General features: G+C 44.9%; 1 protein-coding gene across 3 annotated transcripts in view; it reads right to left on the minus strand.

Moving 5' to 3' along the window:
• The window catches only part of NEO1 (neogenin 1), a 168,979-nt gene that overhangs the window by 105,910 nt on the left and 36,756 nt on the right, over window positions 1–26,313 (minus strand). For all 3 annotated transcript variants that reach the window (XM_084213595.1, XM_084213594.1, XM_084213593.1), the window contains exon 2: window positions 11,166–11,483. In XM_084213595.1, the coding sequence (XP_084069721.1) occupies window positions 11,166–11,483 (318 nt within the window). The remainder of the gene's footprint in view (window positions 1–11,165; window positions 11,484–26,313) is intronic.

Here is a 26,313-nt window from a genome sequence, read left to right on the forward strand (position 1 = left end):
CTCTGCAGCCTGCCAGCAACGCTGCTCTGGTTAACATGGATGTCACTGCCATGCACAGTTCAACTCCCACAGAGTCCTACCAACCCTCTGGGACACATCTCACCAAATCAGCACTGCAAAAGGGAAGTGAGAAATGAGAACCATCTCCTCATCTCCGGGGAAGAGGAGGGTGTGGAGGAATCCCCTTTCCCTGCCTGTGGCAGGGCTGCAGGAGTGGTCACAAGCCTCTGGGAGTTTTCCTCACTTGTGTCCCCTCTGCTGCCCCTGCTCTGACTGGAATTTAATATAACACTTCCTACAAGCATTAGACTGCTCTAAACACACACATCACATGTTTGTGCAATTAACATTTTCCCAAGGCTGGTTTCAGGCCTTCTTGTGACATCTCGATGTGCTCAGCAAATGTTTTCCGTTTTTTCCCCTGTTTCTACTGCAATATGGAAAAAGCAAAGCACAGGAGCAGCTGGCAGGTTTTCCATCCTGTTCCCTCCTGGATACCATCTGTGAAAAGCCTTTGCTGCCCAGAGTTAACTTTTATTCAAGTTTCTCCTAACTTACCCAACTCTAAACTAACTCAAGCAGCACCAGCTCCAAACATTCCACCCTACAGCTTCCACTCTCCATCTGAAACTCATCCAACTAGTCTGTGAATGATCCCACAAACTGCTCACAATTTTCAGCCACTTGAATTTTCCCCCATTTCTGTCTGCCTGATCGAATTTGAACTCATGACAAATCCATAACTGTGACTCCTTTCCCCAAACAGCCTCTTGGGAAGTGTGGAGATTTCAGCACCACGAGGAGGTCCTGGAGAATGGGAACATGATCCCCTATTGTTAGGACAGCTCCAACATCTGCTACCGTTCAGCAGCACAGCCATCACAAAGATGCTGCCTATTTTGTTAGTGCATCAGCTCCTCACCCCAGCCCTGCTAAAAAATTAATAAGTCCAGCCATCTGTGGACACTTCATTAAATTATCACAGCTCCTACTCTCCAACATTATTCAGCATCATTTGTTGGAGTGGCAGAGGTGTGAAACGGCTTAAAATACACTGCTGCTAATGAGACATATTTCATGGATCTCACTGGCACATGGAGCAGACTTTGTAATTACAAACACTCCTGCAGAACACAAGTCCAGCAGCACCTGAATTAGGATGAGGCCAGATGCTTCCAGTCCTTGCTGCAAACACCAAGCAGCACATCATTCTCCCCCCTTGCTTTAGGCAAACCAGACAGGGGAGAAACAACCAAAAATCCGGGCAGGAGACAGCTCCTTGGGGAAGGGATGGGGATTTTTACAAGGACTGTCACAGGGAGAGAGGAGAATCCAGCAAATGTCCTTGCTGGCTAAACAGAGGTGGGAAGTATATGGAAAACAGAACACAAATAAGAAATGTCAGGGCATAACCAGAATTCTGACCTGATTAAACACAGCCATGACAGCATGGTATGTGCTGATTAAAAACAGTGTCCCTTGGCCAGAATGAGAGCAAAATGTCACTGGACACATCAGTAACACAGTCACAGGTACTGTCACTACAATGACACACCGAGTGACCTGGTGGCACCTCAGAGCTGTTCTGAACAAACAACTGAACTCCAGATGTCGCAAGGCCCCTTTCAAGCTCAATTATCTGGTGACATGGGGAGGATCCACAAAAAAAACCCATACTGAGAAATAGCAAAATGTTGCAGAAAATATTGTCCAACCTGGCCTTGGACGCTTCCAGGGCACCAGGGGCAGCCACAGCTTCTCACGGCAACCTGTGCCAGGGCCTCACCACCCTCACAGGGAACAATTTCTCCCCTTTATCTACCACACATCCAAAAATTTCAGAGGGTGTTTGGACCAGGAAAACACATCAGCATAATATGATGTTCTACCTGGCAAAACAAGCAATTCCAAATTCTACTTAGGGGATATCAAGAGGAGATCAATAAATTCTTTCAAGAATGAAATGGGAGCAACAAAATGACTGAAAGAAGATCTTCAAAAATACAGAGGTCACTACTGACAACCACAACTACAAGAAAAGGAGTGGGAGTGAGGTGGGGATGTCTGTCCATAGCACATGGTCAGGCTCAAGAAGTGTTGCAAGGAAAGGCACAAACCAAAAATAGATCTTCTGATGGAAGAGGTGAAATAGTATCATGAAACTTGGAGACAGGACCAGCAGTCCAAGGGCCAATCAACACAAAAGCTCCAGCAGCAGCAGGAAAAGCTGCAGCAGCCAATGAATCTGACTTCCACAGACACCAAGAAACAGCTAAAACAACATTCTAATGCCAGAAAAAATGAACTGAGGGCATGCAAACCATGGAGTCATTTATTTGCTGCTGTTGAAGATCATTCTAATAGCAAGACCAATGAAACCCCTGTGGGATTTCGAGAGAAGCCCTAAAGATAAGGCACACAGATTGCCTCATCATTTAAGGAACTTCAGGTCTTCATCAATAGACTGCCTAAAAATAAGAACCCTACAGGCTCACAATTACTCTTTCTAAAACAAAATCAAGAGCCATAACAAAAGAAGAATAAGATCCGAGGGTTGTGGTGGAAGAAAAGAGCTTGACAGGTTAAATAATTTTAGTTTCAGGCGAGGCTATCAATTACGGAAGCTCATGTGAACCAGCTATTCAAAGAAGATTAATGCACAGAGAGGACTGTCAGGATAAATTTATCACAAAACTGGAAGAAAGGAAAGATCTGAAAAACTTTTGCAGGCAACTCTATAGACAGTGACAAAGACAGCTGGTACCTGACAACAGGCATTTAGAGACAGGAAATAACCAACAATTTCACTGCAAACTCCTCGGGATGTGTGAATGGCAAAGAAAGCCCCAAACCCAGGGTGCGGGGAGGCTGACAGAACAGCAGACAAACACAAAGCACAAAGAACTTTTACAGACACAAACATGCAGCTCAAAGAGGCGTCTGGAGACAACAAGGGTGCGTGGCAGGATAAAGGCAAACACTAAAAGCCGTATAAATGCAAATTATCACACACGAGCACAGCTCAGGTGGCATCAGCACATCGCTGACCCCTCCAGCAGCTGCTGGCCATGAACCTCAGAGTACCAGGAATGGGTTTTTGGAGGTCTCTCCACAACAGAGCCTTTCTTTGCCTGATTTTTACTCTGTTTTTAAGAGCAGGCTGACAGTGCATTTAAGCCAGGGCCAACTTCAGAGGCTGTTACAGAAACATACAAGTTACCCAGACACATTTCCCCCTGTTCCCCCAAAAAAGGGGTTTCTATATGCAAATAGATGAGGCTTAGAGAGTTTTAATTTTTACCATCCTTATTCCCAGTATATTTATGTGAAGGGTGAAACATACCCTATACTTTTAACAATGTTACTGAGAACTAGCCTCACTGAAATCAACCCCAGCAAATGTCATGACCTAATTTTTTCTTATTCAAAATATTTTTCCTCCATTTTGTTTCCTTTTCAGGGTCGTTGAACTTCATCTTGAATTTTTGTTACAGAAAAATAAAACATTAATCAGAGATACCCTTGTGCCTTGATACTTCTTTACCCTTGCTGCTTTTGTGTCATCCCCCACTTGGGGCAATGGTGCAGCTTCTTATCGTTTTCAAAAAGCAATACTGAGTCAAGCAGAAACCTGAACAGTGTCAGCACACAGAGCCCTCACTGCAGGCTGACAAAGCTGAAATCTCTTGCTGATTGCACACAGGAGCAGGCAGGGAGAGAGGAGCACAGGCTGCAGATGTAACCATCACTCTGCTGACAGCTCGGGATTCCGAGCGAGCTCCGCGCTAACTTGTCAAACAGAATTACACAGGGATTGCTGGTGCTGACATGCAGAGCAGAAAGAGGGAAAAATCTGATCTGAGTCAAAACATTAACAAATGAGAATCCAATCTAAACAAAGTTCAGCCAAGTTTCTCGTTCAGGGGTGTTGATGCACCATCAGTCTGGTGTCACCGTGTCCTTGTCTCACCATCCAGACCCCCCAGCCGAGTGTCAGCTCACGGGATTTCAGGGATTTGGTCCCAGCTCCCTTCCACCAAATTCCTCTTTCTCCACAGATTAACTCTATCACCTGCCATATTTTCAAAGGCAAAGGTCAAGATGGAACACATGCTGCAAAGAGCTCCCATTTCTTATGGTTTACAGTAAGTTTATATTATTCTGAAGTACATGAACATAACTGCCTGTGAAATAAATGCACAAAGGATATTCCCTTTGCCAGTTACAAACTTGCATTGCACAGCACTTGAATTTCAGTCTAGAAAACATGAGTTTTTTTCTGAGCAGTGCTATTACATCATTACCAAACCAGGAAGCTCAGGCACGAGTGCCACACATCTCCCTGTGCCTCCTCAGCCCCAGCTTCAGCAGAGCATTTGCCACCCTTCAGCAAGCACAAATAAGCTTTAACTGGCTCACTGACCCACAGAATTCAGGACAGGGATAGTATTAGTCACAATGAGCTGCTGGGTTTGGTTTGATATAAGGTGAAATAAACTTGAAATCCAAAAGCTTAAGAAAACCTGTGTTTTTCAATAGGAATTAGTTTTAAGCAAGCAATTAAGAGTCTCTTCACCTGGGCTCTGACTTGGTCATTCGATGTCAATGAAGAGTTTCAAAACAAGCAGGTCACATTCCCTGCTGTGGGCTTTCCCCAGGATTCCAGTGATAATCCAGCTGCAGGCAAGTCCTGCCCTTCTCTGCCCTGGACACGGCAAGAGGCTCTGGTATTAAATCCCAATCCGAGACTAAAAATTTATAATAGTTTTGAAGCTGGACCTCTGCCTTCAGTCCAAGAACTGCAGACCAGTTCAAAGGCTCACATAGATTTTCTTTGCTACTTTAACTGGACAAATGAGAACTGCAAGAATTGAGAATGACAAATAACAGAGTATTTATTGTCTTAAGTGTCTAAACTCTCATACTTTCAGTAACAGCTGACAGAACCTGTACAAACTGCAACTGTGTTAAAACCACCTTTGCCATTTACCTGTCATGAAAAAATGCATTTTGATCTAAGCCAATTTATGAGAAACACAGATGCTTTTTTCATAGAAAAACATATTTCTGCAAGGAAAATTTATCACCCATGTCACTTACTGGCTAAGTGCTCTTAAGTACCCTCCTCTGAAGTATCTCTGCTCTGAGGTTTTTTCCAATTCCAAGATACAGAATGTTCTTTATTCACAAAGATGAGATCAAGATTACTTTTTTCTCCTTGCTGTTAAAGGAAATGTGCAATCCTGGATAAAAATGTGCTGTTATTCCTAAATTAACCCCATCTCTGCAGAGCTGGGACAGTTTGTTCTGAGCTTCTCTCTCACTTTGGGATGGCACATAGAGTCTAGTGAGAAATAAAACACTGCTCAGCTGTAATCTTTAGAGCTTGGCAAACTTCTCAGAGGACATGAGCAAACAGAACCAAATAATCTGGCTATTTCCATGCAGCTCCTTGTAGTTATGGTAAAAAAAGCAAAGATAAAATTTCAGCTCAAATTAATGTTTGAAAAAAAATCCTAATCTATTCACCATTATTTATACAGAAATAAGTGATTGATATTGAATAGCTAAGCACTCTAACACCCCAGAAGGAAACACAGCACACCTCTGCTGCTGAGCTTTGCAGAGCTCTACCTGGAAGGGCAAGCCCACATCCCTCCCACAGGCTGTGCCTGGATAATGATTACCTGGCCACAACTGCAGCCACTGCCTACCATCCAGAGCCTGTAATGGGTACAGAATTCCTTATCTCTGCCTGCCCTCCTCATCTGCAGCACCTTGGTGCATTGTAACAAGTAATACTTTCAATTTATGGTAGAGAAATTCTTTATTAGCCCATGGAGAAAAGGCAAAGAGAGGAGATCTGCACCAGGAGCAGGATTAGATCCTGAAATCACCTGGCTCAGAGCTCAATTAACTCCTCCAAGCCTCAGGAGCCACCACAGCCCACCCAGGCCTCCTGCAGCTCTCCCAGTCATCAGTTTGGAAGCCCCAAGCAGGACACACACAAGATGCAAATAAATATTGAAGAGGCAATGTGGTCAGCTAAAAACTGGAGCAATTTCCCAAGCAAAGTCCACTCCCTCTGTCTGATGTCTGGAGGAACTCTCAGCAGCAAAACCCGACCCAGGGCAGGTCCCTCCTGCCTGCAGGGCCCGTGTGACACCTGGCACTGTCACAGCAACCTGGGGACACCTGGCCCCACACAGAGGACAGCCACAGGAGCTTTGGGTGCACTTCTGAGAGTGCCCATTTTGTCAATGAGCTGCCCCAAGCCCTGTGCCCCAGCACAGCAGCCCTGAGGAGCCATGGATGGGCAGGATGGACCAGCAGGAGGAGGGGATTTAGCCAGTCAGCAGAGAACACCATGCTCAGGAACAAAGAGCTTGAGGATGGCTGGAATTGCTCCAAATCCTTCTTCCAGGTATGGACATGGTGAGCCTTGGCCCACTCCAGCATCCCCAATTTGAAGTGGAAAAGCAGAAGTCTCCCAAGGTCTCAACACAAAACAACACATGAGGCTTCACTGAGGCATTTCCAGAGCCACTTCTCAGGGACATCCTCCTCCTGGGCTGCCCCTGCAATGTGCCCAATGCTTCCAGAGGAGATATAACACTTTTACTAAGCACATATCAAATCTTTCTGGTTTCTGAAGCATTTTAGACTTTGATGTTAAACATGGCAGGAGCATTTCTTAGCAGAAGTGATTTGTCTGTACCTTTTCTAAAAGTAATTACAAAATGAAGGCTTGAAAATGAAATTTCTGTGAGTATTTAAATGAGAAATATTAATTCAAGGAGATTATTTAGTTGAGGTGAGAGAAAACAAGTCAGAAGCTATCAGCAAGTGCTTTCTGAATTAATGTAACTCAGACACACCTGAAATTTGTAGCAGTGCCACAGCTGCCTCAACACAGCCAAGCAAATGACTCAAAGCCAAGAATTATCAAATGCAAGGATAAGTGGAAGAAGAGGAAGAAAACCAGCTGGATTCACATGGGGAAATAAGATGACAAGAGGTGAAACAAATAATTTAGTGAGCAGTCTTGAAATGGATTTACAGAGCAAATAAATCTGCATGATCAAACTCAGTGCCCCTGTCACACTTCCCAACTTTTAGACCTTCATGTATCTGTGCTCTTAATAAAAGCTTTAACCAAACCACAGTAAGCAGTGACTGGGGAAAGATCATCCTGGGAATATTTTCAGCTTGTGTCCTTATACTTTTTATTAAAATACATACATATTTATTTTCCCATGATGAATTACTGACACGGATCTCCAAAACTTTGTAAATCTATTTTTAATCCATGTTTTACAGCAGCTTTTTTAAACCCCCTACCCTTCTTAAGATCTAACTAGCACTTAAGTATCAAAGACAGATTTGCATTTCAAAAGCCAATTAAAAAACATAGTGTACCAAGGCACTGATTAAAGTGTTGTGGCTTTACATAAATTAGGCAGTTCCTTTGACTTTCCCTATTTCAAATCCATCACAACAATGGGAAAATCCTACACATTACATGGACTCTGTGACCACCTTCTCCCTTCACTGCCCTTAGAAACTGGTGATGACAAACTCAACCTTCATTTGCTTGAATGAACCAAACTGTGGAGCTCACACTGACTGGGAAAGAGACACTCATATCCCCAAACTGCTGCTCATTAAAGAAAACTAACATTTATGGTGGTTTGCAACCTAAAAATTTAGGTTTGTTCCTAAAAATCAAGGATTTACTGCTACAAGTCAGGCACAACAGCAAATACTTTCCTACCAAGGCGTAGCAGCACACAATTTCAAGTTAGACCAATTCAAGCATTCTTCACAATGGAATATTTTATCATGTCCTCTGACTTTTTGAAATCTAAAGGCAGCAAAGATCAGTTTCTTTACAAGGCTCAGCTGCCACAGGACCTCTTGATCCTCACCCCTCCAAAAGAGCAAAGTCTTCTCATGGATCATCACACACAGAGAAGGTCCTTTAAGGGCACATTGCCAAGTGCCCAGGGAAGCTGCCATGAGCTGCTCCCCTGCCACAGCACACTCAGAGCAGGGTCAGACACACAAACTGATGAAAGCACAGCCAGCCTGTCTCCAACATAATTCCTGCAAGCCCTGACCCAGCACTCCAGGCCCAGGCACTCAGAGCCTGTTTTGGGTTGAGTTTTTCATGCTGTGGCTCACTACTCAAACCCCTGTCACCCTATGGCAACAAAAGAGCTTCAGATTCCAAACCCCCAAAAATTTAAATCCTTCAAACTAGAATATATAGAAAGTCCTTTAAATAACTTGAGAAACTTATCCAAACTTGGCCACCTTCCTGCAGGTGGATTGCTCAGCATCATCCACAGCTGTGCAGCTCCAAGACTGAAAATTCCAGCCCTGTATCCACATGATGGAACACAATGTGTTATTACTGCATTGCCCTGGCCTGTGACACACCAGAACTTGTCATTTTTGAGTTATTTCATGAGTAAGAAGCTGTTAAAACATGCAACTTACACTTCATAATGCTCCCTTTTAGAGATCAGGTGCATGGCAGCACCACACTCACACACAGCAGAGGAAGCACTGCTCAATTAAGAGGGGAATTTCCTCCCTCCCACTGGAATTTGAGGCCAAGGGGAGCCCTTAGTATGCCAACAATGCCCACGCTCACCACAGCCTGAAAGCTGCCAATTAAAACAAAGAGTGGGAAGGAATATTAAAAACCACTGTTAAAACTAAGGGAGATTCAAATGAGGACAAGAAAAGCAACAGGCTAAACCAGGATTTAAATATTCCACCTCTTATTCCAAAGCCTTCAGCAACCCAAGTGCCTTTTCCCCTACAAGAGGATTAAACTCAGCATGGTCTTGCCCAGCTCTTGGCACTTGCCTGGGGTGGTAAATAGGTTTTCACACACCCACATCTGCCAAAGCCTCTGCAGCAGTGCAGCCAGAGGATGCTCTGGGGCAGGTTTCCAAAGCACAGGATGGCAAAAGGCAATGCACAACATGTGTCACCAGCATTTCCCCTAGCTGTGGGCAATAAAAGAACCATTTTTACTGCATAGAATTAATCAATAATCTTAACACACAGCTGTCAGGCCAATGGTGTGCCAAAGGGGCAACTGGTTGTGTGGGGAAGGTCCTTATTGTCTTGGGCTAGACTGTATCTGTTCTGTTTTTTACCAACAATTTTTTGGGAAAAAACCTCACTAGAACTGCATTGTTGTTTGTTGTGGGGTTTTTTTAAAGTAGGCTCTTGGGTTTCTCTTTTTTTTTTTTCTTCCCAAATACTCGGGTTCTTTTTCAAGTACTAAAAGGCTCTTAAAGATTCCATCATTTTAGAAAATATCAATTGAAATCATACCTTCTACCTAGATAGGAGAAAATGGAAGTGGAAATTCAGCAGACATTTTGGCTTACCTTCATTTTTAACCCCATTAACCTCACCTAATGATCATATAGAGCTGTCTGATAGCAGAGGCAGGAGGCTGAAGGCTCTCATGTGGAAAGCAGCAGAATTAATCCCGACAGCAGCGAGGCAAGGAGGTGGTAATTGCTGGAGAGAAGTGTGGGAGAACTGCCTTTATTGTCCTCATTGCCAAGAAGCTCGGAAATCTATTCCTCATTAAGAGATTCTCAAAGTCACTCTTTTAAGGTATAAAACCCCAATTTTTCTATTTCTGACACTGCTGATGTTTCACAACAATGCTACAAGCCAAGTTAATGGGAACAACATCCGAATACAAACGATGGAAGCAGCAGCTCTGGGAGATGCAGGAGCACCACTCAGGAAGAATTCATTACCCCGAGACATTTATTAAGCAAAGGAAAAAAAAAACTGTTTGAAAAAGGCTGGCAAACATCATTAGAGAAACAAAGGAAAATCGCTTCACAGGCTTTTTTTTTCTAGTTACAGTGCCTTAGTTTACCTTGTTTTTTTCGTGTGGTTGGTTTTTGAAGTCTCACCCTTACTCAGTAATTACAAGTCTCTTCCTGCTTTACTGTTTACAAGACACAAGCTGACAATACCAAGCCCTGAGAAATAAGCGAGTGACAGAACAAATCACTTTTCCCAGCCATAATCTTTATTTTTACCTGCAAACTTCACTCCCTCACTGCTTCCTACCCCCAAAAATAAAGCTATCACCCACCAAGTCTAAAGGGTACTCGAAACACCAAAGCTGAGGTTATGACTTGGGCTTTTTAATGGAAAACTGTGTGCATTTGGGTCATTGTTACTTTTCAGGCTTTCTTGTTCACACCTGATACTCAAGAAACAGAAAAATACAATTCCCCAGGACTCCATTCCCTACCCATCTCCCAGGCCTGCAGGGATTGTACACACTGCTGTTAGGAGCCTCCCAAATGTTTCAGACAGAGCAGGTAATTCACCACATACAAGCACAGAAAGTTATTTTAAGGTTATTTATACATAAAGAAAGCAAAATCCTGTTTTCTTCCTCCTTCTAAGCTGTGGTAAATCTCCATTGTGATTTCAGACACCTGACACTTCTCTTAATCCATTCATTGCAGCTTTCGTGATCTCCAGCATTTCCTGAGAAATACCCCACATTAAGCTGCTTACAGGAACAGAACACATGCCAACTCCCAGCCAGTAAAATGAGAGCCACAGCCCCAGTTTCCCTGAGCTGATGGAACCACCTTGTGTTCCTTGGGAAGCACCTTCCCATTTTCCCAAGGGCAGAGCATTCCCTTCTGTGAGAAATGATGCTCACTTCCAAAACAATTGAAAAGGTTTATTAAAACCTTATCAAAAATACAACAGGAGACTGAATAGAGAAAATATTACAGCACCAGGAGCAGAGGATTTTTCCCACCATGTGCTCATCCACACAATGGAGGTTTTGCCTTTTAACCCTTTAATTCCCCCAAAGTTCTGTCCATTGAATCCTTCACTGCCCAGTGGTGGTGACACCTTGGTTGGAGGTCAGGTGCTGCCACAGTAAGGAGCTGACCCTCCCAAATGTCCCAAACCCAGGCCACCCCTGACAACAACACAAGGGGAGGTGAAACTTAACTATAAATCTATAAAACTTCTCTTATCACATGTACATGATATTTGCCTTTTAATTGTGAGAATCATCCACCACATCCCTCACCTATCACACCTTCCATCACCACGTTCTCAGCCACACTCCCAAAGCAGAGCCTTACCTGCCACGGTGAGCTTTGCTGTCCTGCTCACGATGGTCCCCAGGTTGTCCACAGTTGCCACACACTGATAATATCCTTCATCAGGTTTATTATGCTTGGAATGCACCACGCTGTTAATTAATAAAGATCCATCTGGCAGCAGCTGGCGGCGGTCGTCCTGCACCAAGTTGAGCAAGGAGCCGTCCTTCCTCCACTCGATCCTGGGCGGGGTCTCGCACTGCGCCGAGCAGTTCATGATCACCGCCGCCCCTCGCACCGCCAGCACGTCCAGGGGCTCCACCAGGAAGTAGAAAGGAGTGAAGGTTCTCACAAGTGATTCTGGAAAGCATCACAGGATTTTTGGGTTAGTTTTGCACCGTTTTTAATGTGAAACATACCCTCCTTGAAGAGCACAAGCACCACTCACATCCTTCACCTGAACACATTCAACCAGCTTGGTCTGCATGACTCTCACTGCTTTGATTATTCTCATCATGGACCCTCAGATTCCCAGACATTTCCATCCCTAAAATGCATTTCCCTGCTCTGCTCTCAGCCTCAGTGGTTGGTGTGGGTGCCCTCCCAACAGTGCTGTGCTTTGGTTTGTGGAACCAAGATTGGGAACCACCCAGAACAATTCAGGCCTCAGGAGAAAGTCTCCCATTCTGGGCTTAACACATCTTGCAAGTGTCATACAGTGGGTTTTTTACTTCTGTTCTAGCCCAGGATAAACATGATTACTTTTTCATTTTAACTATTCCCTAAAGAGTTCTGTAATTAACATCTAGTTTGCATTAAGAAGTGAATTTTAATTACTGTCTTTCTGGTGTATTTGGTCAAGTAGAACGATTGTGTGTCAATATCACTTTGACTTGTCTTAATTTAATCATCTGTAGAAAACAGAAGACAAATTCTTCCAGAGAAGAACAGTTTTCCAATCAGCCTCACACTGGATTCAGGGAAAAGGGCATCTCAGTTTTTAAAGCCCACCTTAGAAATAACACTCACATAACAATAACAAACTCCTGCACTCATCTCAAAACCATTTCATCCCTCACCATTGACCATTTCATCTCACAGTCAAATAAAAAATGGTGAAATATTTTAAGACCACCTGAAAGACAAATATGCATTTAATAACGAGATTTGTTTAATTAAGCCACAGAATAAGCCTGGGGTTTGAGGGAAAAAGCACAAACTCTGAAGGCGACCTTTACTTGCAAACAAAGGCTGTCCTGGAAGCACTGCGGCTTCTCCCATTGCTTGGTTGTTTGTGGGGTTTTTAAAATCGGATTTACCTTCTAAAATGACCTTAATTAACAAATTGATGTGATTTCCTCTATCACCGAACTACACAGAGAGTCCCTGGTCTCCAAAGAGCCTCCAGCTTCCCCCCGGAGGGACTCGGGCCTTCCTGCACTGAGCCCATTGTCTCTGCTACTCACAATTCACAGCAGCTTGGAGATAAGGCAGGAGTGGTGTGAAAGAAACAACAGATAAATGTGGCTTTGGCAGCTGATAGCATTCAAACGCTCTCTTACCTTCAGGAATTCAAAGAGGAAATAAAGGAAAACATTCTAGAAAGACTGACATTTCTCCACTGACAGAGTCAGGCTGGAGACCTGTTAGGTTGGGATCCAAATCCTTGGGATTGTCTTTCTTGTGGAAAATAGAGACATAACCCAAACCAAAAACACAGAACAAAAAAAAAAAAAAAATCAATAAAACTTAAAAAATATCTAGGAGCTGCTTATGTTACTCTGGTTTGTACGAGAGCATCTTTGTGTGGATGTTCTCAATTCTCTGTGCCTCTGAAACCCTCAGTTGTCAGCTCTCATGCAGCAAAAGGCAGAGCAGAAACAACAGCCATGAACAGCAGGAAAATCTTTGACCTTTTTATCCCTATAATCTCCCCCAGTGCAGCAGAAACCGAAAGTTCTTATCAAAATTAAAGACTGAGCTGCACAGTCCCTGGGCTTTCCAAGGGAAGCATTTCCCCCCCACCTCAATTCCAGGCTTCTCTAAATTTTTCCAGAATAAATCCAGACCCCTAAGAGAGCAAAACACAGTGGTCTGAGTTTTGCTTCATTCTGGCTTTTCAAATAAAAGCCAGAAAACCTTTAAAAGAGGAATAGAGCTTTTTGTTTGCCCTGCCAGTCTCCAGTGCAGACTGGAGCAGATCTAATCCATTGAGAAGAGTTAAGATCGTTCTTGCCCTGGAAGCCACAACGTGTCCAAGGAAATAGAGCAGAGGATGCCAAGAGAGGTCACAGCAAGACCTAAGAGCAGCTCCACAGGGATTATAAACCTTGAGGAAGAACAGGAAGCAGATTCTCAGCCAGGCTTCAGAGGTACCAAACTCCTGCCAAGAGCCCTGAGAGCACAAGCTGCTTTGTCCCAGGATATCACTGTGCTCCTGCACTGGGTGCAGTGGGGGCAAAATGTGAAGGGTTGGTGAATAACACCATTCCAGGCTGAAGGAAGTTACAAAATGGTCTCTTGTTCTGGTTTCAGAGGATCTGCAGCTCGGTTTTGGGACACTCTGGAGACCCACACTGCAGCCAGCTAAGCTTGTGCTGCCTTGAAGCCTCAATTCAGCACAAGAAGGGTTTGTACACCCTTGACCTTAATAAACTTCTATTTCTACCAATGAGCCATTTCTCCCACTCCAGCTTAGTGATTACTCAGTTCGATGACAGCCTCTTATTTTGGGCAGGATGGGTGTCTATTTGGTGCAGGGAGTACTCCCCTTTGCACACACCTACATACACAGCTGGGTACACACCACTGCCTCCATTTGTGCTAACACTGAACAAGGAGCTTATGCTAAGATAAGTCTGTCTCTCTGCTAGGAACAGAAACAGATAAATCTCATTCATTCCCACCAGGCTGGAGTTTATTTGTCCCCAGATCTGCTCTGGAGATGACTGGCAGGGAGCCAGATGTGCCAAAACACAACGGAATGCCCTGGCACAGACAGGATCTCCATGAGCCACAGACACTGAATGATTTCTGTGTCCTGGAAGCTCCACAGCTCCCTGACTCAGCCCTGCCAGCACACAGGCAGCCAGGTTCAGCACTCCCGTGCCCATCCCAGTCGGGTTTAGCGCTCCCGTGCCCATCCCAGCCGGGTTTAGCGCTCCTGTACCCATCCCAGCCGGGTTTAGCGCTCCCCTGTGCCCATCCCAGCCGGGTTTAGCGCTCCCCTGTGCCCATCCCAGCCGGGTTTAGCACTCCTGTGCCCATCCCAGCCGGGTTTAGCGCTCCCCTGTGCCCATGCCAGCCGGGTTTAGCGCTCCCGTGCCCATCCCAGCCGGGTTTAGCGCTCCTGTGCCCATCCCAGCCGGGTTTAGCGCTCCCGTGCCCATCCCAGCCGGGTTTAGCACTCCCTTGTGCCCATCCCAGCCGGGTTTAGCACTCCCTTGTGCCCATCCCAGCCGGGTTTAGCACTCCTGTGCCCATCCCAGCACAGAGGCAGTCGGGTTTAGCTCAGCAGCGTGGCACTGCTGACTACATCACTACCATAATCCCCGGATCCTGTTCAGGGAAGCTGCTGTAACTTTCCTTGCTACTTTCAATTTAACGTTAGACTAGCTGATTATTCTGCCTAACTGTATTAACTTGCTCTTGGGTCCTCCAAATATTTCCACCTTCCATGGAACAGTTTGCCAAATTTGAACTCTAACCCTGTCCTTGCTCTTCCCTAAGTGGTCTGAAAATGTAACAAACACAGTTTACACCAGCAACCACTCTGGGAGGGAAAGACAGCAAATACAAATTTACCTAGAACAAAAAAGCACAAAATCCCCACAAAACAGCCTCCAACATCAACACCAGGATGTGGAGCTGCTGGAGAGAACCCAGACGAGGCCACGGAGATGCTTCAATGGCTGGAGCCAGGCTGGGAGAGCTGGGGGTGCTCACCTGGACAAGAGAAGGCTCAGGGAAAGCTCAGAGCCCCTGCCAGGGCCTGAAAGGGCTCCAGGAGAGCTGGAGAGGGACTGGGGACAAGGGATGGAGGGACAGGACACAGGGAATGGCTTCCCACTGCCAGAGGGCAGGGTTAGGTGGGATATTGGGAAGAAATTCCTGGATAGGAGGGTGGGCAGGCCCTAGCACAGAGTGCCCAGAGCAGCTGTGGCTGCCCCTGGATCCCTGGCAGTGTCAAGGCCAGGCTGGACACTGGGGCTTGGAGCAGCCTGGGACAGTGGAAGGTGTCCCTGCCATGGCAGGGGGTGGCACTGGATGAGCTTAAAGGTCCCTTCCAACCCACACTATTCCAGAGTTCTGTGATTCTAAGTTTGGGTGAGGTGAACAAGCTGGTATTTCCCAATCTGTCCAGGAACTGAAGCCCAATTAATTACTTTCATACATTCCTACTATTAAAAATACTCTGGAATGTTCTAGTCCTCCTTGTAGCTCCACTCTGCTCAAAATCTCACAATTATCCATCAGTTCTGACACTGTTTTAGCCAAGACAAAACCCATCACCCCAAAGAGGTCTGACAAGTATTTAACCATGAAGTGCTTCCAGCCTGTCCTGCACCATTTTCTGTGCAGAGGTGCATCTTTATAAGGCTTCATGTGAGCAATGTGCAGAACAGTAAATGCCAAGCAGCTGCATAAGTGGGAAGAAGCTTCCCTTCGTTACCCAGTTAATTTCTGGAAGACACAAGCACTCCAATACCCACCTTAAATCACCCAAATGCATCCTTTAACAACCGCCTGCCACGAGCTCATCAGAAATTACAGCACTTAGGAAAATAACTCCAGACAAAACCACTCTGATCTCAGTCCTACTGACTCCACATAAATCACCTCAAACTGGTGCACAGCAACATGTCTTGAGATTTTCCCAGCAATGCCACAGATCTGACTGGGATTCTGTGCTGCCACCAGAACTGCTCAGTTGTGATGCTCTCCTGAGGATGAGCAGCAGCTGCAGCCCAAGCACAGGGCTCCAATGCCACATTCCCCTTCACTTTGCAAAGAAACCACAGCACATCTTACCAGGACCAAATGCAACAACATCCAGAAGGAAAACGTGAAGCACAGGTATTGTTTCAGTACTCCTTTTTAAAACAAGATGATAAATTAAGGCAGCCAAAAGCTGCCATCACAATTAGCTGATGAGCAGTACACCAGGCTTTGGATTGGAAGGAGTCAAACCAGGCTTTGATGAAGAGAGATCCCTCACTGTTGGGAGCTGAGGAATGATGTGGCACTGGGGGCAGTACCTGTCCTTCTGACTCCAAGGCAATTCAGGAGCATGGATGTGACACCCTTCAAGCTTGACATGTAGAACAGAAGCATCTGACAAGTCCTGATCAGACTGACAGGAACTCTCAGACAGCCCCTTCTCACTGTGAGTCAGTGATAAAAGCTCCAAGCTCTCTGGCTGCAGGACTGCACTTTTAAAAGGCTTTTCCTCAGAATTTAATTAATGTTCCCAATGGCCTCTATAATCCTAAAGACAGTGTTATGCCCTTCCTAACCCACATCATTACAAAAAGCTGCCAGAATCAGCCAGACGTGGTTTAAGTGAAGATGTTCCCCACACCATTCCCTGCAGGCTGCCAGCAGGAGCTCACAGGGAACTTGTTCTGTGGTTTTGTTCACATATTCATGGCTAAGGAGCACGTTATCTATGTGGGCAAATTGCTGCATGTGGTAATCTCTAAATAAATGTATATCTTTCCAGTTTGGTAATTTATTGTCCCTGACAGCATCAGAGGCATTCTGCATTCCCCAATAAGCAGAATTTATCTATGATACTACAATGTACCAATGTTTAGACAAAGATGTATTTTCTGCTTAATATTATATTTTTCTCTTATAGGCAATAGAGAATATACACCACCTGATCAAATTAAACTACAACAGCAATATACACCAGCCAAACATCTTTTGATTTTACTTTCATAAAGCACTTCCAAAGCCCAATCAAACACACAGTGCTTGGCAAGTTCACCACACTCAAAAACCAAGGTCACATTTCTAAACTGTGTTCTCCCAACACCACTTCAGGTCCTGCTTCACAAAGAGTCTGCAATCCACAAATTATACCAGACAAAAAAATTAAATTGCACTTAAGCATCAAGGAAAAAAGGAGGGAGTGTAAGAGCTACCCCAGACTGCAGAGTACAGTATAAATCCTGCTGGTACTTCCATAATTCCAGCAGAGGCTGACAGTGGAACCTGGCAGAGCAAGTGACGGAACATTATGAGATAAGTAATGCCTTGTATAAATCCAGACTTTCCCAGAGTCAGTAGATTCCTTTCTCCTTCAGCTCAAGCAGATTTCCTCCCCTGATGATTTAACACACTGTAACAAAGATATCCATCACACAGAGTAACTCCTCTTCACCCCAGCACGGCTGGGAATTGTGGGCTGGGAATGGTGCTTGAGGAATGCTGGGGTGCCTCAAATTCCCCCCATCCACAAGGGAAGGGGCTGTTCTGAAACCCCCAAGAGAGAGGGATCCTTTCAGGATGGAGGAGGACATGTGGAAGAAATTGTGTCCTGCGAGGGTGGGGAGGCCCTGGCTCAGGGTGCCCAGAGCAGCTGTGGCTGCCCTGTCCCTGCAGCGTCCAAGGCTGGGCTGGACAGGGCCTGGAGCACCCTGGGATAGTGGAGGGGTTACTGCCCATGGCTGGGGGTGGAGATAGATACTCCTTCAGTCCTCTCCAACACAAACCATCCCTAGATTTTATGATGCTACTGAGCTGAGAAGGTTTTTGACATCATGTACCAACAAGAACACAAAAATCAACAGTCACCACAATGATGGCATTATTGTAACAGACAAAGAGGTGATCAGTAATTCGGGAGCAGCCAGACAGCACAGCCAATAAACAAAGAAGCAGTCAAGCAAAGTAAGCCATATTTTACAACAATGCCTTTAGAGCTTTGTTTGTATTTCCAGTTACCTTTCATTTGTTAAATAACAAATTATTGTTGGCTTAACTGACTTTCTTGATGGACCTCAAGCACAAAATCATATTTGAAAAAATCAGCCCATTAAACAAGTGTGCAGGAATAGAATTAAGAAACCTCCAAAGAGTGTGGTGTGTCTGCAGTAAATCACTGCAAGGAAGCATCCCTGCATCCACTCCAACCACTCCCTCTGTAAGTGATACCATCACCTCATATATTATTAAATAATGGCAAGAAAAACACGATAATGATCAGCAGTCAAATCCAAACACAGATTGTAATCTCCAAGATCAGATGTCTGTGGAGATGCATTTATCTGGTGTTCAGTTCCACAGCCTTTCAAACCCCCTGAGAGAGTCAGACATTTTTACCTGTATTTGGAACAGGTGATTTTATTAATTACAGTTAATTGTCCCAGGTGCTGTGCCATGGCTCCCTTCAGCAGCTGCTCCCAAGCACTGTCACACCAGGTTACAACCTCTTTGTGCCTTTACTGTGGGGCTGCAGCTCTGTTCAGCTTGGAAAACTGCAGGAGAAAAGATGGCACCAACTCCTCTTCACCTAAAGCAGGACCCACTGGAATCACTTCTCGTGGTACCCTTGTGCAACTTGTCCCAAAAAAATCCCCACCAAGGAGGTGCTCCTCATGTCCAGTCCATATTCCCACTCTTAAACTGGGTGAGTTGAGTGTGCCTTAAATCCACACTCAAAAAAAAAAGGAAAATAAAAAGCTGCCTACCAGCTGTGGTTCAAAAACAACTTCTGGTGCACCTTTTGTTCCTCCTGGTGTGCCCAGAAAAAAAAATCCTTTATAAGCACTAAGCCCAAAAATGTGGATTTCTTTCAGGTTGTTTAAAAATATCCTTGGATTTTACAAAATTCTTATGCAGCAGCTGAGCCCCACAAACCTCTCACCTTGTGCAAGGAACATTCTTTCAGGTCATTTTGCTTTTATAAATCAAAGGAAACACAAGCTTGACCATCTAACACCCTGTATTTGAATTAAGCCAGTGAGGAGACCTCTCTAAAGGTCCTAACTGCAAAATTCCTTCTCATAACCATTTCAGAAGGAGAGCTTAAAGGATTTTATCCACTCTTCCCTTTTTTGTGGAATACTAAAGCCATTTCTCTCATTTCAAGTAACTATCAGTTTTTAATATCAGCAGTGCTTCCTTCGAAAAGCACCTCAGTCCCAGGGGACCAGAGCTCCATTATTTATTTAATTTTTAATTCTTCCAGGGCCTGTTTTCATTATTTTATCCACCTGGGCTGAGAAACACACCTCCAGCATTTCTCCACAAGTTTCCTAGAGGGCACTGTAAAGACACCTACAAAAGGAAGAAAATGCATTTCTGTTCCTCCCGGTGAACAATAGTACTTTGACTTTTCCCCAGAAATAGCTCCCAGATGTTGGCTCCTGACAATGCTGCAGTTGTTACAGCAGGTGAAGAGGAATTTCCATTTTTTCCTGGAGTAATGGATTTCCTCTCCCAGAGTTCCAGTCTTCTGAGCACTCAGGCACCTAATTTACCTCTTCAGAGAGAGATGTGAAAGAGAGTGGCTTTCTGAGGGTTAAGGACAAACAGAAAACCCACTTGTAATGCTCAAAATACACACTGCACACAATGCAAGGAGCTTCTTCATCCTGCCCTGCTGCCCCTGTCTGGGCTCCACTCAAACCACCCTGCTCAGACCCACAGAAGTGGCTCCCCAAACCCTCCCAAGGCATTGAGCTCTCTGTGGAGATGCCTTGCTGGTCTGCAAACCAAGCCCAGATAATCAGGGAGCACATTCCTTGCTTCAGACAGGGTGGTTTCTTTGCCAGACTGGTATTTCAAAAATGGTTTAGAATATAAATACAGAAAAAAAAAAAATCCCCACACATCACAAGAGAATTATTTGCTGAAACCAATTACTTAAATATTTCCCAAGTGTAAACACGCTGCAGCATCCAAGAACTGTGCATCAAGGGGAAAGCAGTTTTACCACTTCTCAGATGCCAAGGAGGTTATGGGGCACCCAGCAGAACTAATTCAGTTTAAGATGCTCTTTAAGTGAGGCAGGCTTTGCACTCAGGGAATGATCTCCTTCCCCAGCCACCTCTTCAGTCCAGGGCTCCAGGCAGACACAGAGCTACCAAGGGATGCTCACAAGTGTGAAGGGCAGGGGGAATGCTGTTACCAAGTCAGGGCTTGAAATGCAATGGCCAGAAAAGCCACACAAGAAGAAATATTGGCAGGAAAAGAAAAAAATTGGTTTCTATAGGAAGCATAAAATGAAAAAAAAAGATGCAAGAAAGCATCAAATGGAAAGTTGCTGAACATCATTTCCAGTGTCTTTGTAAAAAAAGTGTCTTTTTTTTGTCACACTTCATGAAAGAGGAAAAAATTCTTAACAAATACCTTTAATGTCAGATCAAGCAAGGAATATCTGAGAGGACCTGGAAACAGAACAGCAGCATTGGATCAGAGCAAAAAGAATCCCTTGAACTCAGCATCCTGTGACAGCAGCCCAGAGCAGATGCTGGGGAGCACCCAGGGCAGAACCAACAGCAGCAAAGGCCCCCAGAGTCAGCCCCAGCCCCTCCCTCTCACGGCCCAGGGACACCAGGGCTTGTTCCTTGGCTCAACAGCTCCTGGGGGGGAGCACAGTCAGTAACCTCTGCCAGCACATCAGAGCTGCCTTTGGGGAGAGAAGGAAGAAAGAAGGGGACAGGGAAAACAAATATGGGCTCAGCATTTGATTTGAGGGTCTCTAATTTAGGGCACTAGTGCAGAGGGATCAGGATAATCAGGAAATTCTGTACACTCAGCACAACTAATTGTAGAGCCCTTCCCTTCTCTGGTTTCCTACCAAGCACTGCCCAATCACACCACTGATCCACAATACATAAAAATATAATAACCTTAGCAATGTGTTAGTGAGGGTCTTATTGATCTTTCAGGGCAGTAGTGAGGAAACTGGAACAGCAGAAAGCTGGAAACTATGCACATCCACACTACTACAAACATGCTCCAATGCTACCAAGAATCTTATTTTCAGAACACATTTATACCAGTTTTCTATCCCATAAAATTCAACATTATCTGCAGAGTTCATTAGGTGCTGTTGTGGTTTAACCCTGGGAGAAATGAGGCACAATAAAACCTGCCCCTCACAAATTTAACTCCTACCACTCCTGTAAAAGTGAGCCGGCCAACTAGAGAGCCCCAGATTGAGCCTTTTTTAGCAGAAAGGGTTAGAGTGGGATGACAGGCACATCACCAGTCACAGGAAAGGAGGGATGCAGCAGGTGCCCTCAATGACATGGAAAACTGGGGCAGATTTTAGTCACACCAGCACCAAGGAAATACCCTGGGGAAGCTGAGGAAATAAGAGAACCAGAGGTATCCCAGTTTTCTTGGACTTGCACTGAGCATAAGGGTTTGTGTCTGTGTTTGCAAAGCCCAGACTAAAAGCTGTAGAGTGCAAAGACAAAGCCCTCAGAGATGTCCACTCTGGTCAGTGACCATAGCACAGCATTGGGACCCTTTAACAATTACAACACCCATCAAAAATATCAACCAAACATCTTACTGGTATCATCAATGAATGAGGCATAAAAAAGAAATAACATCTAACAAGGCTTACCAAACCAGAATGTTACTGCACCAGATTTCAGGAAGACTTGGCAAGTCCAGAACTGGTTAAAACGTATATAATATTTAAATATGATATCCAGATCAACTCCGATATTCAAATGAGCACCATTTTAACTGTGTAAGTTAGGAAAAAAAAACCAAGAAATGACATCCCAGACCTGTGCCCACCCGGAAAGCAGTTTAAGCAGGAACTTGAACATGCATTGTAGTCAACAGCTCCCTCAAGTTACTCATTCTTTACTCTGAGTGGTGGATAAAGCTCTCCATTTGTGCCATCTCCACAACAAACTGTGGCTTGTTTGGCTTTTTGTCATCCTCTCAGCTGTGAACTCTGCATATTGATCCTGAAACGTTTAATGCCTTTTACACGCTTTGGCTGCTCCTGTTCACCAAAGCCACCGGCTCTGCCTGGCCCAGCACTCCCTCCCTCAGGGAGTATCTGCAAATCTTCTGCCCCTCATCATGAAATGCACAAAAATGATCTGGAATAAAAACCAAAATATCCTCCAGTCTTATTTACTGCAATTTAATTATTTCAAGTACATTGAATGTACGTGGAATAGAGCAAATTATTGGATTTTTGTTTATTATTTGCTATATAAGAAATCAAGCAGCTACACATTGGGAAGGCAACTGCAGCCTATTAACAGTGTATTTGTATTCTAAACAGATCTTTAAAAAAACCTAATTGCACTAATCCTTTACTGTAACTTTGCAGCCGTGTTATTTCACCCAGCTGAGATTTTTCTGTAACAGATTCCTACTAAGCTCTGAGTGCTCCTAAGTCTCACAATCCAAGAAAAGCTCTAAGAGCCAAAAGCCTCCATTTAACTCCTGATTCTCAGTGTCTCCTTTTCCCCACGGGGAGTGGGCTGGTGCACAGTTCTCTCTCCCTGTCTGGCAGGGCAAGGGGCGAGGGGAAGCCCCAGGGTATCGCTGCCATTCCCACACCAGCCCAAAGCACTGGAGCTGTCTGAGCTGTGTGGGTAACACAACCCTGGGCTGGAACTGGAGCGTGTGGAACAGCCGTCCCTGCCCCATTTGATCTCAGTTGAAAGTACAGTAAAATGAAGTGAAAGAGCAGTTTTAAAAGCTTTACACAGATTCTTGTCTCTCCTCAAAGCACATTAATGAAAACACTTCCTGTGGCAGTGTGTGAAGACAAGCAGCACCTTTCATCTCCCCTGTTTACTGCCTTCACCTCCCCGATTCCCAGGCACCACTGGAGCTTTGACTGGCGCAGCTTTTGTCAGAATGAAGGAAAAAGCTCAACTGTAGCTTTGCAAATATATTAGCAAAAACATTTGCAAGCATTAGCTTGGCAAATGTTTTATACATGTGAGGGGAAAAACAGATTTCTCTGTTCATTTATATAACACAGATTATTTCAAAGTGGGAAAGTACATTTCAAAAGAACTTACATAAGAGTGGAAATACAATTACTGCATGTATTAAGTGAATTATCATATAGATATGGGTATTACTGGATGCACGGTTCTGGATCTGCTGCTTCCCTCAAGCCTTTGCTCTGGCTAATCCTGGCTGTGCTATGGATTGGCACGCACTGACAGCTACCTGGCTGGCTATTTGAAAGGTTCTTCTGCAAGGTTTTGCTCTGCTTAACACGAAGCAGAATTTTTCAGTTGAAATAATAACATCAAAACAGGCCCCAGACCTGCACTCCGTGCATCACATCAGAGAACAGCACTCCATTCACACCACTTCATTCCAAAGCTGTTAAACAAACAGACAGACCTGATGAAATATTAATTTGGCTAATTATGGCAACAGAACTCCAGAAGGAAGTAACAAGTCCACAGAAACAGAGCAGTACCTGTTGGCAGCAGTGCCAAGTGCCCGAGTCCCAGACATGTGGCAGATGGCTCCCGGGGCCTGGGCACACCGTGCTGGGCCCAGCCTTGGCTCAGCCCTCCCTGCCTGGAGAATGCAAAGGCTCACCTGGGTAGGCAGAGCCTAAGTGTGAGCTACTGAACAGGGGCTTTTAGGGAAAGACAGCACACAAAGCATCTATCACTCAACAGTGATTCCAATTCATAGACTGCAACCAAATCCCAGTGCTTTCACCAGAGAAACATTTACCTTTATTGCAATGAAAAGCTCTTCAACCTGCTTGGACAGCAGATACAAAGTACCAGGTAACTCACTGCCCAAACCAAAAATTTTGGATGATAATAGTTCACAAAACATCAGCTGAATGCAATTCTTTGCATGGAAGAGTCTTCTGGAGCTCATTTAGTCCAGCCAGCTGCCCCAAGCACGTCTATTTAGATGAGGCTGCTCAGGGATCTGGATCTGGCCAGCCAAGCTTCAAACTTCCCCAAGGAACAATCTCCCAACAACAGAAGAGAGCAAGCAAGAAATGTGTGAGCATCCAAAGCAGCAAAGCATGGTGAGAGATACACCCCCAAACTGGCTTTTCATGGTTTCCTTCCTGACATATCACAACTGTGAGCGTTAGTTAAGCGTCTACAAAAAGTCCCAAAGCCACAATAATGGCAACGTTAGGAAAGATCTGTTTTGAGGAATGCAGCAGTAAAAGCTACACAAAGTGCCTGGTGTGGAGCTGTCATTGCAATGCTGGGTTGGTTTGTACTACCAAGCACATAACCTGGGCTGTTCTGGCCCCTAGAGCCCAGCACACGAGTCCAGGGACCAAGAGACACATGGAGCCACGGCTGAAGCTTGACTTGGAACTGTTCACTGCTGTAGTGTCCCTCAGGGTCCCCAAACATCTCCTCACTTCAGCTGGACTCTGGCCCAGCTCCAAACCACAAGCAGATCCCACTCCTCAGCTGCACATCTGGGGGGAGTTGCTACAACTTCTGATGTGACTGCTCCGTCCCAGGTCAGCAGTCATCACCACCAGCACAGAACAATGACCTCAACACCCTTCCACTGCTGCCTTTGGTTCATTCCCTTTAAATCCAACCTTGCCCATACTGCCAGGGCAGCCCTTCTCCTCCACTCGAGGTCTCTGGCAGCATCAGTGTAATGGTTTTGGCACATCCTTCCCATCTGCATCAAGGTCAGCGCGTGCCACGACAAGCTTTCTATTTTAAATACTGCACATTGATAGGAGTGCATTCAAATACAAAGCTTTTACACAGCTCCACAAGATGTAACAGCACAGCTTTTCCCAGGTTCTGTCAGAACTCCTGCTGTAATTTGTCCCAGTCCCCAAGCAGCACCTTTCAGAGAAAGCCACAAACGCTGGGAGCTGCAGGGCAGAGCCTCCACAGAGCCACCACCGACCACCAGCAGACACCATTAGAGCTAAAAATTCCTTTGGTCTCGTTTTCCCTGTCCCTTCCGAGGGTTTATGTAAATAGCCTGCACAGCCTTCTCCTGAGAAACTCTCCCAACCTAAAGGTACCTAAATCACGGCATAATCAGATAATTAGATTGTGGTCCCTCTAAGTCTGCCATTAGCACTTCCAAGCTATGTTTAAGGGGATAAAAAAAGCTTTATTTCACGTAATTCACAGCACATGATGACTATCACAAAGGGGAAGCTCTATTTTCTAGCAGGGTAATTTACACTTTCTAAACAAAAAAAATTCCACGAGAAAAATTGTCATATAATATGTGGTGGGGTTCTTTGTTTGCTTTAGGAACTACAGCAGAAAACAGAGCTATTGAACCAGCTCCTTTCAGCTGTAAGAAGGGTGAAATGCAGCTTGCCAGGAGAAGCAAGCACTTGTGTCACCATCAACCATGAAAAAGTCCCAGACAAGAGCATGTAAAATCATTGTATCAGCTCCAAAACAGAAACATTCATGCTACAGATGGGATTATGGGAGGAGGGGGAAAACAGAGGTCAGGAACTGGTCACAAGCAGCAGCATCTGTGACGTGATGCGACTGAGCAGCACATTCTGCAAATACAAACAAAACCTGATCGTGTTCACTTTCTTTTTTTACATTCAAAACCTGCAGGTTGCTTTTCTTGGATTTTTTGGCTTTGTCTCAATACCAGGAATGACTGAGGTCCTCCTCGCCTTGCTGCACTATTACCTTGCTTGCACATCAGAGAGAATATAAATCACAGAATATTAAGCAAAGTAAGATGCTTTGCCTTTATATGATTAGGGTTTTTCTGCAGCACAGATTTCTTACAGCCAATATTAAAGTGTAATTACTTTGTCTCCCAAAGTTTTCAAATACATGACTTGCATATATAGGAGTTGTTTTTATCTTTGTAAACACAAAGTAAAAGAGGGAACGGCAAAATTACTGCACTTTTCTGCTTAGCAGTTTTAGTTCTAGCAGCACCTCCTCCCCAGCCACAGCAATGCACCCAGGGCTTCATCCCTGCTTTGGCTGAGGATGAGGGGACTGTTAAATATTTGTCACAGGAGTCCGTGCCAACAACAAAAATGAAGGAACCACAATCAGGGCAGGCAGATGGGCCAGAGCTCAGCAAGGCACGGGCTGAAGTGTGTCAGGAATCTTATGAAATGAGATATTATATAACAATATCAAATCTGGGCACCCAGAGCTGGGTCAGCTGCATCTCCCCAGCTGCACGCGATGCAGACAGCCCAAACCCAAGCATTCAAACATCTTACACT

Source organism: Fringilla coelebs, assembly GCF_963513975.1.
Source record: "Fringilla coelebs genome assembly, chromosome: 12".
Lineage (NCBI taxonomy): Eukaryota > Metazoa > Chordata > Aves > Passeriformes > Fringillidae > Fringilla > Fringilla coelebs.